The 20,186-nt window shown below is 46.5% G+C and overlaps 1 protein-coding gene across 13 annotated transcripts in view; it reads right to left on the bottom strand.

Annotated features, from left to right (window-relative positions):
* Positions 1–391: 391 nt before the first annotated feature.
* Positions 392–20,186, bottom strand: part of LOC144804990 (V-type proton ATPase 116 kDa subunit a 4-like) — a 6,844,636-nt gene continuing 6,824,841 nt past the window's right edge. For all 13 annotated transcript variants that reach the window (XM_078671938.1, XM_078672103.1, XM_078672267.1 and 10 more), the window contains one exon: positions 392–991. In XM_078671938.1, coding sequence (XP_078528064.1) covers positions 898–991 — 94 coding nt within the window. In that variant the 3' untranslated portion in view covers positions 392–897. The remainder of the gene's footprint in view (positions 992–20,186) is intronic.

Raw genomic sequence — 20,186 nt, 5'->3', positions numbered from 1 at the left:
TTGCCCCTATAGCGATCAAATCACATACGAACATTACAAAGTTGGATAGGTGCATTCAAGCTGCATATCTGAACGCACGGCCAGTGTACAGAGGGCAACATACAAGTTTGTGTGTTGCATCATTCGTGGCCACATGGATGTTATTTACCAGAAAGACGTCTGTGTAAATCAAATAAACGTTTTTAGCAACATGCACTAAGGCTAACAGTTGTTTGAGACATTGATAAAACTTGTGTATGAGTGACTTCACAAGTGCACTTCTGTCTGCAGAGGTCAACAGTATGCCATTGGAAATCTAGACCTTTATCCAAGACGTCACCACAAAACATCTGGAACATAGTGGGACTGAAATGTTTTCAGAGTATCTGAATAAACCACAGTAGCCAAGAAACCTTCTTGAACAAAACTGTTTAATTCCTAAGAAATCACCCTATATAACAGATAAAGTATCTTGGCATCCTTGTAACAAACTGTGGCATTGGTCATGTATTTTTCCAGTTTGACCTAATAGTACATATTGGAAAAGTCATATAAAATGATTCCGCGTAAAAATATTTTATCCCACTTTAGTTTATCAACTACTTTATATAATGGAGGAACACAGTACTGCTTGAACACTGTCGGGTGTGCAACTGTGAAGTTTGGGATCGAGAGGTTGTAGAGTCGGTGTAATGGTGTCGGTAAATATTGTTTTGGCTGTCTATTTTCCATTTGACAGTAGGCAGAGTAAGTTATCTACACGCCTGCTCAGGACCGGATAGGACATGGTGTCTCCAACAGCATATTTGCACACATTGCAGTTCTCAAATACATGTGTGTGACTGCTGCATTGCTTGCAGAAAGATACTGAAATACACTGCATCAATTTGCTATATATGCTACGCTGTTGACGTGAGTTTATGGCGCACGACGTCCCTGAATGATTTGTTTGAAGGAAAAAGGTGTGAACAAATAACCAGTCCCAAGGTAGAACTTGTTCTGAAACTCCACCCTGTAAAAGTACAAATCAGAAAAAAACAGGTGAGAATCAAGCATAAACATTAGAGCATTAATAAATCATAAGTAATCAAGAATGGCAAAGATTCACAAAAAGAGAATATTTGTCCTCAACAACTCTAGAAGAAAAGGCTATCTAGTGTTCAGGACATTTGTACTGATGAATACTGTGCCCTCACACCCAGCAGGAGGACACCAAACACCTTTTTCATGATGCTGCAGCGTTGGGTAGAGCTACTAATTTCACTGGGTATTGAAATGGCACTGTACAAAGTTAAGTAGCATTAAAGACACTGGGAAATGTCCACCCCTGTAGGTGTGAGAAAATAATAAAACTATACGAGGAGATGGTGGACAAAAAGTAATCTGGAGAAGGAACAGAATATGTATCACAAACAATGCTACTAAAGCAGCATAACTCTCTGTTCTAATGTATACTATTCCCTCTACTTTAATTTTGAAAGATTTGCATAAACCAGAAATCATGCTTGCACCCTGTTCTTCCAAGCAAGGCTTCAGCCTTGAACTCTGAATTAAAGCAATAATATTTGGCCAATATGTAGAAAAGACTAATGGCCAGATATAGGTAAATTCAATTTAGCGATTCCTTAATAGCGATATTTAACGAATCGCTATTAAGGACTCGCTAAATTGACTGTAGGTAGGAATCGCTAAAATATTAGCGATTCCTTAATATTCCTTAATAACGAATCGCTAATTGACATTCGCTAATAAGCCATTCATTCGTATGGGCTAGTAGGCCCATAGGAATGAATGGGAAGATATTCACTATTTGCTATTCGGTATTAAAGAATCGCAAATAGCGGGAGCTATTTCAAGGTTGCCAGGGTGTCAAAGGGACACCCTGTTTCACTAAGGGCATTGATGTGTGCCACATGGCACTTTTAAAAAAGCAAAAAAGTGCTTTTTTAAAGGAAATCTTTAATTACAACCAACTTGAAGTTGGTGGTAATTAGCGAATCCTTAAGGCTGAAGTGCACTTTTTTTGTGCTACTTACATTGCATTTAAGGAATCAAAATTTACGATTCCTTAAATGCAAGAGCAAAATAAGGAATCGCAATTTTGTGATTCCTTATTTTGCAAGTAGGTTTAAACTCACCTACATTGCTCGCAGCCAAATATCGGTCGGTAACGCTACTGCTCGGTATTTGGCCACCTACATCTGGCCCTTAGATATTTACGGTATGACCATTGTCCACTTTAGCCGCAGTCTTAAGTACTGGTTGAGCTGACTGGGCTCTATCCTCCCTATTTAGTTGTGGAAATAACAGACTGGGAAATCGCCTGGTCTGTGTTTTTTTCTGCTGGCTACCAGTACTCCGTCAGTTTCAGAGACAAAAGCGGTGTGGTGACAACAGACAAGGCTATGCGTATACTGATAAAAACTGCCCTGCCCCTCACCTCTTTCTTTAAAATAATGGAGCATGTCAAAGCCCCTAAAGAAGGAGGAAATAAAGTTGCCCTAATAAATTCTGCCCCTCTGCAATTGGAAAATCGATTCGCATTACTAGCAAATGAAGAAAGTGGGGATGGTCAGTGTGACAACCTGTGTGAGACTCAGGAGGCACTCAGCAACGCCAACTCCCTTCATATTACAGCCACATCCCCCATTGTGTCAACAATGGCGTCAACATTAGGTGTAAGCCAACCACAAGATAGTGGCAGTACCTTGGAGGGGGGAAATATGGAAAAACACAAGGAGTGGGGGGGAGAGTCTGGTTAAATTGATGTTTCTGAGCTTAAGAAAAGACATTTTCTCAAAATGTGAGATTTCGGAGATTAATCAGAAAGGGATACATGACAAGTGTGACGTCCTAGAAGAAAAACTGGATGATATTGACTTACGAACTGGGGCGTTGGAGAGCGAGGTGAAAATTCTGTCAGAAGTAATGTCAGAAAATACTAAACATTCAGAAAAAATTTAAAGCGCAGAATAGAACCTTGCAGGAGGATATGGAGAGGCTTGAGATGCAGGCAAGATGAAACAATCTAAGAGTCCTTAAAGTCCCGGAGGGTGCAGAAGGCGGAGACATTAGGGCTTTTATATGCAAAATGCTGAAAGAAGGAATCGTGAAGAATAGACCAGATACAGAGCTGGAGAAAGAGATCCAAAGAGTCCATAGAGACCCCTTCAAGCTAAATCCCGCTAGAAAGGCTTAGAGGAAAATACTGATTAACTTCCCTACGTATGCGGTAAAGGAACTGGTACTGGGGAAAGCATTGAAAGAAACATCCTTAAAATATGAGTCATTCAGTTACCAAATTAGATCAGATCTAGGGAAAAGGACGGCTCAGAGGCAGTAGGAGTTTGGGACTAGAATGGGTGTATTGAGAAGCAGGGGTGCCCAGGTCCAAATGAAATATCCGGCCATGCTTAAAATAATGTGGCAAAATAAAATGCATGCCCAGAGGAGATGGACATTTTTTTGGCGCAGATGTCGATATGAGTTTGATATAGATAAATGAGATTAGAAACAGGATTTTGTTGGTGGAGATAGATATTGTGTGGACTGGATAGGGAAAAATAGGGGGTCTATTCAATTTTTCTTATGTGTTGATGCTTCCTGCTGCAATGGGAGGGTCTCGAATGGCGGTTTGAACCGCCAAAGGAGTAAAAGGAGGGTTTCCTTGGGGGAGGGCAGAAGGGGGAGTAGGATGCACAGGGTGTGGGGAGCAAGGGGAAAAAAAGAAAAAATGTAGTCCTCATGGATTTGGGTTCACGATGGAAGAAATTAGGAGGCTATAAAGACAATAGTTCTAATAAAATTAAACTATTAACATGGAATGTGAATGGGCTGAGGGATAGGAGAACGTTTTTTTGGGTAACAGAATTTTTAAGGAACACTGAGGCGCACATTATTTTCTTACAAGAGGACCCATTTGGAAGCACAAGAGTGCAAACAGAGTTATAGCAAAGTAAGATGGGTCCAGCAGGTGCTCTGCTCTGAGCAAAGAGGAAGCACAAGGGGAGTGGCGTTAGTTATAAGAAGCAATGCAGGAATAAAAGTAGTTAAGTATGAGACAGACCAGTCAGGGAGATGGTTGGTGGCTACTATAATGATTCAGGACTGACCCTTGGCAGTATACTATGGACTAAATGAAGATAATCCAGGAGCACTTTCAAAAATTGAAGTTTGTTTGTTAGCATAACAGCACCGATCATTATGGGGGCAACTTTAACCTAGTTCTAAATAAGGAAATAGACCACACCTCGAAAGTAAAATATAATAGTCTCCCTAAAACTTATGCAAGTTTAAAAAATATGATGAGAGTTTAACTTGTTGGATATTTGGCGCAGCAAGATGGGGGAAACTAGAGATTTTACTTGTTACAGCTAGAAATACAGGCACCATTCACAAATTGACTTATTGATCAGGAGTTGTTTACAGAAGTTGAGACGGTAAATCACATCCCCGCAATATTATCAGATCACTCAGCAGTCGCCATGACTTTGAGATTACAGCAAAAAGAGGTGCAGAGAAGGTGGACCATAGATAGGGCGATATTACTAAATAAAGAAGTGATCTGTGATCTAGGGGAAAAGACGGATGAGTACTTCCAATTTAATATCGGCACAGCTACGGATGCTTTTAAAGGGTATTTAAGGGGGATAATCAGGTCTATAACGGCGGGGAGGAGAAAAGCCATGAAACAAGATTAAGCGAGAAAAATAAACAAAATTAAGGGAAAAGAAGGAGAATTACAGAAGGCATCAATGGAACGTTTAAGCCCAGTATCAGCATTAGCGAAAGAGCTGGAGGGCCTGCAGGCCAAGTTTCAGGCACAACTAGATAAGAAGTTTCTAGATAGATGGAAAACAAGTGAGCTTCAGCATTTTGTATATGGGGAGAAGTGTTGTTTCTTATTGGCGTGGAAAGCTAAGGCAGATAGGGCAAGGAATACGATAAGGAATCTAATAAAAAGAGGGTCAGGAGAAACCATACAGGGGGACAAAGATATTCATGAAGAAGCCCGAAGTTTTACGAGTGAATTGTATAGAGAGGATATAATGCCAGGTCAAGAGAACATTCAGAAGTGGTTAAAGTCGATAACACTGCACCAACTGACAGAGGAAAAAAAGGCATTTCTAGAAGGAGGCATTACTGAAGAAGAAGTAAGGGTACAGTGCAAACAAATTGCAAGTGGAAAAGCCGCAGGCCCAAATGGTCTGCCAGTAGAGCTGTATTTATGCATTTTGGATAAGGTGGTGCCAATTTTAAAAATCTTGTTTAATAAAATATATATAGAAGGGGAAAGTCCACCTAGTTCATGGGCAGAAGCTACAGTCACGCTAATCTTAAAACCGAATAAAGATTCCCAGATGATTGATTCCTATAGACCTATATCCTTACTAAATACAGATTACAAGGTATTCTCAGGCAGAGTGGCATCACGGGTTGCAAAGGTAATAAAGGGGGTGGTTCACTCAGATCAGAGGGGCTTTATACCAGGCAGACAGTTGAACAAACTAACTTTCCAGATAATGGGGGCCATGGATATGGCAGAAGTAAGAAAGGTTCCACTAACTGTAGTGGCAATAGATGCTGCAAAAGCATTCGACCAAGTGAACTGGGCATGCTTGTGGGGGACCCTAAAAAGTTTTGGCTTCCTGAACAATCTAGTTAAAATGGTGAAAAGTCTATACCCTAGTCCCGAGGCCAAGTTGCTGGTGAATGGGGACCTAACAGATTGGTTTGGTATTATAAGAGGCACAAGCCAGGGGTGTCCCATGTCCCTGCTCTTGTTTGATTTGTACATTGAGCCTTTTGCCACCTGGCTCAGGGCAGATACCTCAATTTCTCCTTTTAGCTTTGGTGAGTTAGAAATTAAACTTGCTATATATGCAGATGACCTACTTTTGTACACGACAAACCCTCAAGTAGCAATTCACAGTTTAATGGAGAAGGCGGAGAGATTCAACGAGGTTTGGGGGTACAAGATCAATAGGGAAAAAACTGAAATTATGGAATGGAATCAGGGAGTGAGAAGCCAGAGGGTCAACAACCAAATAAGATATTTAGGTGTACAGCTAACTCAGAAACTGGAGGATATTCGTGTAGTTAACTGGAAGAGAGTTAGTAAGGAGGCAATGAGTTCTCTTCTACCTCTCTTTAAATATCTAAGGGAGGGTTAACCTAGTAAAAATTATTATCTTACCCAAAATTATTTTCCTCTATAATTCTATCCTACTGTCCTTCAGGAAAGAAGATCTAACCAAGCTACAAGGAAAAATAGGTAGCTTTATTTGGTCGATGAAAGGCCCGAGAATAGCTTTGAAAAAGCTTAGAAGAGGGCTCGTCGCTGGTGGGCCCGAGCTACCGGATTTACTAACCTATTGTTATGACTTCCACTTTAAAAAAAATCGAATTTTGGCTAGTAAGACTGATAGTTCATCAATAGGATTATTATTTGAGGCTATGTTAAAAGAAGTGGTGCAAGGTCAGCAACATTTTCTTTATAAATATGGAGATCCGAAGTTTTACAAGAAAGTAAGGCTGAAGATTTTAAGGGCGGCTTTAAAGACCTGGGTCTATATAAGAAAGAGAATGAAGATTCCATACTATGCAGCAGGGGCTTCAATCTGGGACTCCTCAGGCACCCTCGAAAGCTTGAGAGAGCAACTCAGTCAGCCATTGAGAATGGGAGGTCTTTAAATTACTGGGGAGATCTAAAAAAAGAATTCAATTTAGTAAGTTGGGAAGTTCTCAATAACCTAACAAGAGGGACATTGACAAGGTTTAAATATTATCAGATGTCCTCTTGGTGGGCAACTCAAAGCTGGCCTCAGTAGGGGGAAACTCCAAAACTGGATCAAGTAACCAGAACAGATACATGGAAGAAAGAAATATCGTTTTTGTATTGCGTCCTTTTGGACACAGAGGACAATGTAGAAACTGAAATTATAAATCTTTGGGGTAGAAAATACAGAGATGAAGACATCAATAAACTCTGGTTTGATTTGTTTGCCATGTTACAGGCTGTAGTAAGACCAGTATTGTTCAAGAGGAATCACTTGTACACAGCCTACAGAGTCTACTGGTCTCCCCAAAAGTTATCTAAAGTTACAGGTAATACCTATAACTGCCTATGGTGTAAGTATCCCGTAGCAGATGACATACATATGTTCATACAGGGCCCGATTCACAGAATGAATTTAAGACTCAATCCTAAACTTACTACTATTTTGGTATTCACAGAATGCACTTACTACATTTGGCATTCACAGAAGGAACTTACTACTTTTGGTATTCACAGAAGTTAGGATTTTGTCTTAAGTTTGTCTTAAGACAGACTTAAGACAAACTTAAGACAAAATCCTAACTTCTGTGAATACCAAAAGTAGTAAGTTCATTCTGTGAATGTCAAAGGTAGTAAGTGCATTCTGTGAATACCAAAATAGTAGTAAGTTTAGGACTGAGTCTTAAGTTCATTCTGTGAATCGGGCCCGGAGTGTCCAAAATTAAACCCTGTTGGATGGGGGTATGCAATTTTTTGGAAGAAGTGTTGGGGATACCATTGGAAGTAAGTACCAGTTTGATATTTTTTGGACTTACGAATGACTATCAGTTGAATGCAACTAGTTCAAAGTGTACGTGTTATGTGATAATTTTAGCGAGACGAGAGGTATGTAGGCTGTGGAAATCAGAAACTCCCCCAACTTTTGCTGAATGCTTAAAGAACATCATTTACACCAGTGAATTAGACATGGCATGGGACCGAAGAAGTAGAGTTAGGATCTGGTCTGCATTGACGGATTGGAGGGAGAAGGCAAGTGAGTCCTCCGATTAAGCCAACCATGCTGTTGGTCCTGGCTTCCTTAGTAACATTCCGGGGCCCTCAAAGTGAACAGGGGATGGAAATAGAAACAGTATTATCTTTGCGAAGAAGCTCTGTTCTCTCTATTTCCCCAGACGGTTAGCACAGGTTGGCATAGAGGGATAGGAGGAATCCTCACATGAGTGTTGGCAGAATAAGGACTTAAAAAAAAATAAGTAGTCTGTCAGTTTCATTCCAGGGGGTTTGCGGTGAGCATATTTAGATGTTCCCATTGTGCTGGCAGTGTCCGGGTTGTTAAGTCCTGACGGAGCGAGAACATGGTGTGTGGAGACAGATAAGTGCTACTTATCATTATCTCACTACACAACTGAGTTGGTAAACAGTCAATATGTATATGTAGGTAATGTGTAATGCCCTTTGTTTACACTTTGCATTGCACACCAACAACATGCACACACTGATGAATGTACACTCACAGGTACCACTAGCATAACACCCAAAGGTACCACCACCAGAGAAATATTTTTTAAGTGTTAATACAGATGTGTATATTTTACCACGATAAATGGTAATATGTACACCTATGCATGACACATAAAAAAATGGCATGTAAGAGCAATGTAAAAATGCATGAGGCTATTGCAAATATGAACACTCGATTCATGGTGGGACAAATGTAATAATACTTACCTCTGCTCCCGGCGACAACAAAGTGGATTGGCTCCATGGCCAATTTGCAGCAGCAGAGGGAGGACATAAACAATGGGGTCCTAAATGGAAACAGAAATAGGAAACAGCAAAAGTGGTACGTTTTTACCTAATTTCCTTTGATTACGCCAACTCAAAGTATGAGGTTTCCCTATAATATTTTCCCTGATGGTAAGGGAAATCGTGATTTGGTCAGTGGTAATCCTGGCTAGACTGTCTCTGATAGCCGCTTCTGCCTCTGAAGCCGTCGAGGCGGGCAGGATATGCTGGTGGAATCGGCAGGACTCTGTCGGCCTTTCGTTCACGGACCTGCCCACCTCTGCATTTGGCAGGTGGACCTCCAAGTAGGTGGGCGGTGATACAGTCGGAAAAGCAACGGCAGGACCAGGCCCGCCAACATCTAAATCAGGCCTTAAGTAGCCATCCATCAGTTAACACTATCCAATGTGAAATTTCTGGATTACTTCCCGGTAATCTTCATTACGCCAATGCTTTCTTTATTCATACCAATACTTACTGTCTGAGTAAATGTGCTCATTTTCACCTTTAGTCACCCCCTTAACAAGCTTTACTTTTACTAATGATCCAGGAAGTTCCTGGTAAGTTTGTGGTATAAACCACATCTCACCCTGACTTGCTTCCTGCTATTAACAAGCCCTTCAATGAAAGAAGTAGGTTGGGGAGGACGGGTCTTAAAATCTGGGAAAAGTAAGGAAAAATCAGAGTAATGAACATTACCAGTAAGTAAGACAGGCATGATCTACTCTTCATCTTCCTTGTTCCATTCCTTTAGCTCTAAGGATTACGAAAGTGTGCTAAGCCTTCATCAGATAGCAGAAAAAATAAGCATTTGCAATGCATCGGTCTCGCCTTTGGGACCTTATATTCATTTAGCAATGCAGCATATAAGCCTAGGGGCTGAAACATCTACAATTCTTTGATATGGAGGGAAAGTAAGCACCAAACTGCGTGACATGCCAGGTATGGGAACATATGTAGAAAAATATTGCCTTTGAGCGGGGAATGGTATAGTCCGAAGCTCTGTTAGGAGAGCGAATGTTCGGCAAAAAATACACCCACCGTGCCTGATCCCCTCAATTGTTTGTCTGAAATCACATATACAGAACCTGCATGCCCTTCACAAGGATGGCATACGGGCTGGCATCTGATTGGAGCATAGATCAGCCAGGTGTGTTATGCTGACGGCTGACCCATCCAGCCCTTGGTGCCTAGGATCAAAGGCTGTGCTTCCAATTGAAATCTTGTTAACTTTAGAGACAGGAGATTGCAGTGACTCCATCAGAAGCAAGCGACAGAAGACCAGTTAAGATGCAGGCAGCTGCTGGGATATTGCATAGAGGAAAGGTGCATAGTAAGGAAATAGAGCAGTGCTTTTACTCCTCACCCGGGGTACCAATATGCTCAGGAGAACTGACAGTACTCGCGCATTAAAAGTATTGTTTCGCCCTACTGAGAAGCGCAGGTACTCTTCCATTCCAGCTGAACAATTGCAAGTACCCCTATCAATGCACACAGATCCAAAGGATGAGATACCCAGCTAGGGATTAGAGACTGCAGAGAGAAGTGACAGAGACAGGCGATGACAAAGACAAGAATAGGAGAAGCCAGGCACAAAGACAGGGACCCGAGAAAGACAGGTGCGCGTGGAGCTATGGAGCCCAGAGACTGGGGGTGCAAAAGCACGGATCGGAAACACGCGAGGCTTCAGAGATGTGGATCAGAGAATGAGATAGCAGACAGAGAAATACTTAAAAGACAGGCGAGACGTAGATCTGAGACAGTAAAAAAAGAGACTTTGGTAAGAAAAAGACAACAGCACAGACAAGGATTCAAGATAGCAGAGAGGGACCGAAACTGAGGCGCCAAGACAAAAGAAGGCAGAAGGGGTGTGACAGCAGAGATGTGGACCAGATGCCGCTACCACAGAGGCCTCTGGGACAGTGACATGGACCAGAGACTGCTGGGACAGTGACACAGACCAGAGACCACTGGGACAGTGACAGGGACCGGAGATGGCTCGGACAGTGACAGGGACTGGACATGGCTGGGACAGTGACATGGACCGGAGATGGCTGGGACAGTGGCAGGGGACAGAGACCGCTGGGACAGTATCACAGGCCAGAGAGCACTGAGACAGTTTCACGGACCAGGGACCGCTAGGACAGTGACACAGACCAGAGAGAACGATGCCACTGACATGAACCAGACATCCCACAGACAGCCGACAGCAGAGACACGGATCAAGGGTGCACAGACTGTGGTAAGACAGGTGACTGCACAGACATGGGCTAGAGACAGTAGATACTTGAAGGCTTGATAAGGTGGAGGCCACTGCAGAGACGCTAATTTAAGGCAGAGGGGAATGCTGAGACATGGATCAGACGATGCGTAGACTGAATTTGAGCAAACCAATTAATCTCCCTGTGCTGCAGGACAGCGGGTCTCACAGGTAGCCACAATATATACAAGCAATCGGCCCCCTCTGGGGCTGTGTACTGTGGTTGCAGCTTCAGCCCCACTTAACGGGGCTGTCCATAGGCAAGGCCACAAAGCTTCAGGCTCTTCCTGCAATCGGGACTCCACCGTCTGGACACCGGTGTCTCGTCAGCTGCATGGACGCCGCTCTCCCTGCCACACGCGGGACTCTCTGCTTTGGGGCTTTAGGCGACGCCCTCAACCAGGCACGTCTGCCTGGCTTCCTCTTGGGCCGTCGTCTTCCTGCAAGGCCCCCCCTATGTCCAGGCAGTCCATTTAACTTCTGACTTGGGTCGCGACGTCGGTAGCATCTTCCACAAAAAGAATGCGGGGTAGGGTCCTGCTTCCAGTAGCATCAATACGGGATGGGCTGATGTCCTGCCTTCTTGCGACAGTGTGCCCTACCTATAACCAGGCGCAGCCACACCTGGCTTCTGTTTGCTGTCCTGTTTCCCGATTTATCCCCGCCTACAACCAGGCAACTGCTACCTGACTTTTGGCGCATATGCGTACTATGGGCCCGATTCACAGAATGAACTTAAGACTCAATCCTAAACTTACTACTATTTTGGTATTCACAGAATGCGCTTACTACTTTTGGCATTCACAGAATGCACTTACTACTTTTGGTATTCAAAGAATGAACTTACTACTTTTGGTATTCACAGAATGCGCTTACTACTTTTGGCATTCACAGAATGCACTTACTACTTTTGGTATTCAAAGAATGAACTTACTACTTTTGGTATTCACAGAAGTTAGGATTTTGTCTTAAGTTGGTCTTAAGACAAACTTAAGACAGACTTAAGACAGACTTAAGTTAGGATTTTGTCTGAAGTGTGTCTTAAGTCTGTCTTAAGACAAAATCCTAACTTCTGTGAATACCAAAAGTAGTAAGTTCATTCTGTGAATGACAAAAGTAGTAAGTGCATTCTGTGAATACCAAAATAGTAGTAAGTTTAGGATTGAATCTTAAGTTCATTCTGTGATTCGGGCCCAATGTAAGGAATCCCTGCTTACTACTTTAAAAACAAGCACTTGTGAAAAACCTTTTGGACTTCAGAAGGGCTGTCAAAACACACCTCTTTCCCCGAAATTAAGCCTGTCTGATTGTACACTCTGTTTCCTTCCTTGAAGTCAGTCGCTCTTCTGCCATGAAGCGCCGGGACGCCCCTTTGCTGGGGCAGCTGAGCGCTAAATAAACTAGTGTAACATAACATAACATAATGCAATAGAACTCAGATTTACACGAGTCCTATTGCATTTTAAAAGGGAGTACCGGCAGGCAAAAAGGCACAAACTGGAATGAGCGGTGGGTGGTTATGTCCCAAGAAGTCATGGACTGCGGGAGGGGATGGAGGGAGTAAAAGGACCAATAGCCATGGAAGGACACAATTGACAACATGGCCGTTAGGAGGAGGGACTAACAATACTAAAACCAATGGAAGGCTGCACTTAGGACCTAAGCCTACACAAAAGATGAGCAGAGAGTGGGAGGGAGCTTAAACAAAGCTTCCACGCTATAGTATATACTGCATGTCTCAACGAGACAGCGCAAGCGCTGCCTAGGCGAGCCCTAAATAGTCAACAACACTCACGCGCTTCTACTGCAAAAAATGAAAAAAAAAACAATATTTGTGTGAATTCTCTTTTTTTCTGCCAACAAGTGTGAAAGTCATTCAAGTAAAACATGTTGTTAAATAACAGAAATGTAATATGTGACCTTTTAAACTGTCATCAAATTTTTAATGAGGTCTGCGTTAATAGTGCCTGGGAGCTCCTTACCTCAATCCTTATGACCAAAAGAGATTACAGATATAATCCTTCTCCCTAAGGTGGAAGCAGATAGCTGCTTCTCTCCTCCTTGGCAGGGTCAAAATTAGTTGCCTGATCTTCCTAGATCTTAACAGCTCTCACAATATCCAAAAGATGGATCAAGGCATCTGAGTCAGAGGAATATGCCTGTAAGGAAAGAATAACCTCCTGATCCCTGTGAAGGCTGAATATATCTTAGGGCCTGATTCATATGTTTGGGGGTAAGCATGCTCCATTGAAATGGTAAAGGAGTATCCTTACCTCCAATATATAATGGTCCACCTGCCGAATATAGACGCAGGCAGACCATAGTTTGGCAAAGGCGTAGACTATTCCATCTCTCCTGAGGCCAAACATCCCCAGAGTAAGGGTGTTGGAGATATTGCTATATGTCTTTATATATGAAACATTTAGCTGTTTCTTTACTGCCCATCACTGCCAGGGAAACCATGGCAGCAAGGTTCAGTAAGAAACAAAATATTCCCCTCTGCCATGGGAGATGACTCCCATGGCTAAAGAGGCATCATTTTTTTAATATTTTCAAAAGGAAAGTCCCACTGCAAGATTTTCTTTTTGAAAATATAAAAACTAAGGGGTCGATTAGGATGGCCTGGAGTAGGCGGAAAAAGTCTTTTTCCAGTCCGCCAGCCGCGGGCAGTCCGTCCGCCATATTAGGATGGGAAGCACTGTCAAATGTCCGTACGCCGTGGTAGAGCACGCACCGCCGCGGAACTACACCCGACCCCGCGGCGGACGTAACCAATCCAGAGACACCGCCGTACGGAATGACGTCTCCGACCGTCCTCTAAATCACGATGGTAGAAAAAACACATCAAATCGCTGCGGAAAAACAACCTGCCTGAACATGGCAGATCCATCACAGCGGAGATAGAACTCATTGCAGAAATATCCCCCACCACAAGCAGATCGCCGTCATGGACCCAGCGCTACACACACTTCCGATACTCTTCGTGCTCCACCACCAGCAAGTCATGGCCCGTCGCCAATGACGACGCAGGTACGCCAACACACCAATTGCTGTCGGAAGGGGAGTACCTTCAGGGGCCGTGACGTGGGGAGGGGGAGGGTCATGTTATGTAAACAGCATTTACGATAGCACCAATATATTAACAATTCAAGTACACAACCAGCAATGACAACGACAAACCACAACACATGATTCACTTGCTTCATTAAACAGAATAGTGGTATAATCCTAGAGTAGCCAAGAGCATGGGCACTGGGTAGAACAGAGCAGGTACATCTGAAGCAGCACATGAGAGGGGCCAAGTGCATCAACAGTCCATGGCAAGGCACAGAGCAGGTACATCAGAAGCAGCACATGAGAGGGGCTAAGTGCATCAACAGTCCATAGCAAGGCACAGGTACATCAGAGGCAGCACATGAGAGGGCACAATGCAGTATCAGAACAGCAACAGGGCAGTGTTCATAACAGAGCAGTAACATCTGAGGCAGCACATGAGAGGGGCCAAGTGCATCAACAGTCCATGGGAGAGGACAGAGCAGGTACATCTGAGGCAGCACATGAGAGGGGCTAAGTGCATCAACAGTCCATGGCAAGGCACAGGTACATCTGAGGCAGTACATGAGAGGGGCTAAGTGCATCAACAGTCCATGGCAAGGCACAGGTACATCAGAGGCAGCACATGAGAGGGCACAATGCAGTTTCATAACACCAACAGGGCAGTGTACATAACAGAGCAGGTACATCTGAGGCAGCACATGAGAGGGCACAATGCAGTATCAGAACAGCAACAGGGCAGTGTTCAAAACAGAGCAGGTACATCTGAGGCAGAACATGAGAGGGCACAATGCAGTATCACATCAGCAACAGGGCAGTGTTCAAAACAGAGCACATACATCAGAGGCAACACAAGTACGTGGTTTAAGCGCCCCGTCCCAAGGACGTTAATAATGCAAGGGTGGTTACAATGGACAATCTAGACACCAAGTCAAATGACATGTGAGTGATGGGAGCTACACCTCACAGCACAGAATCTGGTGGACTGCTTGACCTAGTCACCTCGGACACACTGCCAGCACCTGAAACAGGAGTGTGAGACACAGCCACAGCTCGAGTGACAGACACATGAGCCATAGACCCAGACACATTGCCAGCACCAGAAACAGGAGTGTGAGACACAGCCACAGCTCGAGTGACAGACACATGAGTCATAGACCCAGACACACTGCCAGCACCAGAAACAGGAGTGTGAGACACAGCCACAGATGTAGTGACTGACACATGAGCCCTAGACCCAGACACACTGGCAGGACATGTCCCTGTACAGTGACCAACAAATACCATGGCAGCATCTGAGACATGAGAGTGGCGGACACACACAGTGCCAGTACTTGAAACTGTAGAGTGTACAACTGACACAGTGCTACTACATGATGCATGACAGAGAACAGACACAGTGCCACTATCTGACACATGAGAGTGAACTGCAGCTGACCCACTAGGACCACTGAAATGATGAGCCACAGGGCTGTATGGGCCAGGAGGCAGGGTGGCTCTGGGAGCTGGGGACAGCTGTACTGGAGCGAAATTGGGTTTGTCAGGTGTCACTGGTGTGTGTCTCCGTTTCTTTTGGATATGTGGTGGCACCCTGGGCATGACTGGACTGGTAAGTTATGTGGCCTCACCAGACACATCACCCATCAAAGGTGGATCATGTGCTGGTGGTGGTCTGCTCTCTGGGGACATGCTGGACCCTGCTTGACGTTTGCTGTGGCCCTGCCTTCTGCCCTCTGCATCATGTGTAATGGGGTATGCAACAACAGTGTACTCCTTCCTCTGCCTCTGCGGGGTGTGGATGGGAGTAGAGGTATGGCGGGACTGCACCGCTGACACATGTGTTTTACGTTCCTTCAACAACATCAGCCTCAGGGCAGCCAGGGGTGATGTATGCCTGTCCTTGATGGAGCTCGTGTCCATGGGAGAACCCTTGGCCCTGGGATGTTCCGTGGCCGTAGGAGGTGTCCTGTCTCTGGAATGTCCCTGATCCCTGGGCGTTGCCCTGTCCCTGGGAGCAGGCTTGTCCTTTGTAGCGTCCCTGCCCTTGGGAGGTGCCCTTTCCTTCGTAGTGTCCTTGTCCTTGGTAGTGTCCCTCGCCTTGGGAGGTGCCCTTTCCTTTGTAGTGTCCTTGTGCTTGGTAGTGTCCCTGGCCTTGGGAGGTGCCCTTTCCTTTGTAGTGTCCTTCTCCTTGGTAGTGTCCCTGGCCTTGGGAGGTGCCCTTTCCTTTATAGTGTCCTTGTCCTTGGGAGTGTCCCTGCCCTTGGGTGCTGCCCTTCCCTTTGTAGTGTCCTTGTCCTTGGGAGTGTCCCTGTCCTTGGGAGGTGCCCTTTCCTTTGTAGTGTCCTTGTCCTTGGGAGTGTCCCTGCCCTTGGGTGCTGCCCTTCCCTTTATAGTGTCCTTGGGAGTGCCCCAGTCCTTGGGAGGTGCCCTTTCCTTTGTAGTGTCCTTGTCCCTGGGAGTTTCCCTGCCTTTGGGAGTACCTTTTGAGGGGGATGCCTGTGTTACATGTGAATCCCTTTCCCCCAACACCCCTTGAGGATCCTGTGTGTCAAATCCAGGGTAGCTGATGTCATGTTCGGTGAAAGATTTCCTAGTCCTAGTCCTAGGGGATGGTGTCTGTGCCCTCCGTGCCCTGCCTTGCTGCCTGTGGCTGCTTTGAGTGCAATACCCCGACAATGAGGCCTGATCTGAAATGTCACTCTCCCCTGAGACATCAAGTGGTGTGGATGGGGAAACTGCAGTAGCACCCTGTCCATGTGACTGTAGAATGGCTGCAGACACAGTGTTTGCTAATGACTGAACTGTTCTGTGGAGACCAGCAACATCGCCATGCATCCCCTCCATGAATGCTACCACCTGCCCCAACTTCCTATCATGATCTTGGAATGCATTGATCATGTTGGTCTGCCCTACACACAGCTGTCGCAGCAGATCAACAGCCTCAGAACAAAGTGCACTTTGTGTCACAGGGGCAGGGGCAGCAGTGTCTGCTCCCCCTACTCTGGCGAGCATGCGCAGTACTTCTTGCAGTTGGGGGCAGTGTGGGCCCTATGTGCTGTGTACCGACTGATGGTGTTGATTGCCCACTCCCTGCGTCTGCCAACAGTCCTGACTCACCAAAATTGTCTGAAGATGAGGACGATGGTGTCTCCACATGTGAGTCATTAGGGACGATTCTGTCCCCCTCTCTGGGGCTGCCCTCTTCAGTGTCAGTCTGCGTGTGTGTGACCTCGGATCCGGATGCATTGCCACCACTCATGTCAGTCGCCTGTGGGTCAGTACCCTCGGCAATATCTGAAAGAGAGAGAGAAGATGTTTACCTAAGTGCCACACTCACGTACTGAAGGTTACAAAATCACAACTTTCCTTACAGTCCATTAACATGGAGCAACCATCGTGCACACAACCCACCCCTACCAGACATCCTCATGTCAAAGAACCGGGGGTGCGTGTGAAACATGTAGATCAAACACACAAGGTAAGTGCATGCAGATCACAACACATGTCATGCCACGGCACCACAGACCTCAACGGCATGTCCCGGAAACCTCCACTACAAAGCAACTGGTATGTCCACCTGGCGGACATGGATGCTAACGCTCATTCCGCTAATGGCACCAACATGCAATTGCATCAAAATATACGCACCACGGATGTCACTAGTGTCGGACTACCAATACATGCATGCACTCACAAGTCACAGACACTGCTTACCGCTAGTTTGCTGTTGATCCCCTCTCAGCCGGGCGGAGAGGTCCGGATGCGTCACAGCTATGATACGGTGCATTAGAGGGGTCATGGTGCGTCGTGCAAGCCGGTTTGTTCTCGGAATCAGCCCCAGTGTCATCTCCGCCACATTCTTGCTGAGCCTGGAGATGTCGTCCCAGTGCTTGTGGCAGTGTGTGTCGTCTATTGCACACCCCCACTGCCCGTACATCACGTGGTATGGTCCTCCACACGGCCTTGCGAAGGTGCAGCTTGACCTACCATGATGGGAGACAAGAGTGGAACGTCACTGGACAGTTGGACATTCACAAACAGAGTAGCAACAGGTATCTGTCAGCAGCCATGCACAGTACAATACATGCAGGGCAAGAGTCGGGGTACCACGCGTGTGGACGGCGTCCCCCCACTTAGTTAACCATGACCTCGATAACTGGAGTAAATGGAGCCACACATTCACTCTTTGGCCTCTTGGGGCAAGATCGGAGCTCATCCTGAACGCTGCTCATGTGCTGGGTTCTCTCATGCAATCACATCTAAGGGGTGAACGAGAGGACCAATGAGTTTGATTTTGCAAGACACCTATTTTGACGTCTCTTCCTGTGGTGACGTCTGCGTCACCCCACTTCTTTTGTTAGGACTTGTGCCCTGAATACATGTGAAGGTCCAACAGCACACCGCCAAGCGTGCGGAAGCCAGGAGTCATTGACCACCTCATGCACATCAACAAGTCCCTCACTGCACTTATCACCTGTCCGGGGGCACCATACAGCCGTTCATAGTGGCGGAGCACACCGACCACAAGGACATCCAGCTCCGCTGCGGTGAAGGGACGAGACCGGATCTCTTGCACTCCCGACATGGCAAGGTCCAGGACTATGGCACTACAGCAGCAGTTGTTGGATAGCTCAGCAGCAGGAGGTCGAGGTGATGGGTGCAAGCAGCAGTTGTCGGATAGCTCAGCAGCAGGAGGTCGAGGTGATGGGTGGAGGCAGCAGTGGTTGGATAGCTCAGCAGCAGGAGGTCGAGGCGATGGGTGCAGGCAGCAGTGGCTGGATAGCTCAGCAGCAGGAGGTCAAGGTGATATGTGCAGGCAGCAGTGGCTGGAAGCAGTGAATGTGTGCTGCTGAAATGCACTCATTCATAGGGCCCTGAGCTTACATCAGTGGCACACGTCTGCAGCAATTGGTTTTTCCGGGATGCCACATTCAAAATTATCCAATGACTGGCCCTGGTGTGGCGGTGCTCGACTTCCGCTATTTTTGAATGCACTTACGCGCACCGCGTTACCTGTTTCCATTGGCTACATGTACACGGACTGTCACGGTCACACACCGGCAACCGCATGTGCGCGCTACCGCGATGGTGCATCATTTGAATTTACTCACTCACTGCCGTCGCTATGGCGGGGTACGCATTCCGCGGGGGTGGGGCAGGTCTAACACATACTTTTGAATATGCCAGTGGAAATGGCAGTTGCTAACCCCCCTGACAGTCACATTGCAGCACCCACCGCACACCGCCGTGCCTGGCCGGTTACCCACCAGCGGCCCTGGCCGGTCACCCACCGCCGGGTACTGGTGATAGGTGACCGGCCAGGGCCAGCGGTGTGTAACAGGGCCGGTGGTGGGTGACCTACCGATGCATTGATGTCAACCTGGCATGGATGGCGTGGCCGGTCACCCACTGCCAGTACCCGGCGGTGGGTGACCGGCCAGGGCCGGCGGTGTGTAACCGGGCCGGCGGTGGGTGACCGACCGGTGCATTGATGTCACCCTGACATGGATGGCGTGGCCGGTCACCCACCGCCAGTACCCGGCGGTGGGTGACCGGCCAAGGCCGGCGGTGTGTAACTTGTCCCGGCGGTGTGTGACTGGCCAGGGCCGGTGGTGGGTGACCGGCCAGGCACGGCAGTGGGTGACCGGCCAAGGCTGGCGATGTTTGACCGGCCAGGGCCGGCGGTGTGTGACCGGCCATGGCCAGCGGTGTGTAACCAGGCTGGCGGTGGGTGACCGGCCAGGGCCGGCCGTGTGTGACAGGCCAGGGCCGGCGGTCTGCAGTGGTTGCTGCATTGTGACTGTCTGTGGGTTACCAACTGCCATTTCCACTTGCATATTCCAATGTATGTGTTAGTCTGCCCAGCCCCCGCGGAATGCGTGCTCCGCCATAGCGACGCCAGTGAGTGAGTACTTTCAAATGATGCACCATGGCGATAGCGCGCACATGCGGTTGCCGGTGTGTGACCGTGATGGTCCTTGACCATGCAGCATATGTTATGCACAATTGCAGTATCAAGGATCAATGTCTGTGTTGGGGGATGACATCCCTGGATAACGTGTGTACACACACTGCATGTCTCTGCACACATGTAATGTTCATGTTTGAACTTGTATGTCAGGACATGTCCAGAATGCATCAAGAATCATTATGTCAAGTCAATGGCCCGTGTCCACGTGTGTCATTCATGTACATTTGCTGCATGTGTGGTCAAACTATTGACCTTGCCAATGGGTAACAAAGGCCAGTGATGTGCACACAAGTTCCATCAGATGTGCATGTCGATGTGTTGCGTCTTGGTTTTGCGGACACACATTTCTATTAGTACAC

Source organism: Lissotriton helveticus, chromosome 1_1 (assembly GCF_964261635.1).
Source record: "Lissotriton helveticus chromosome 1_1, aLisHel1.1, whole genome shotgun sequence".
Classification (NCBI taxonomy): Eukaryota; Metazoa; Chordata; class Amphibia; order Caudata; family Salamandridae; genus Lissotriton; species Lissotriton helveticus.
The sequence above is the reverse complement of the archived record's forward strand: the minus strand, read 5'-3'. Positions and strand labels throughout refer to the sequence as shown.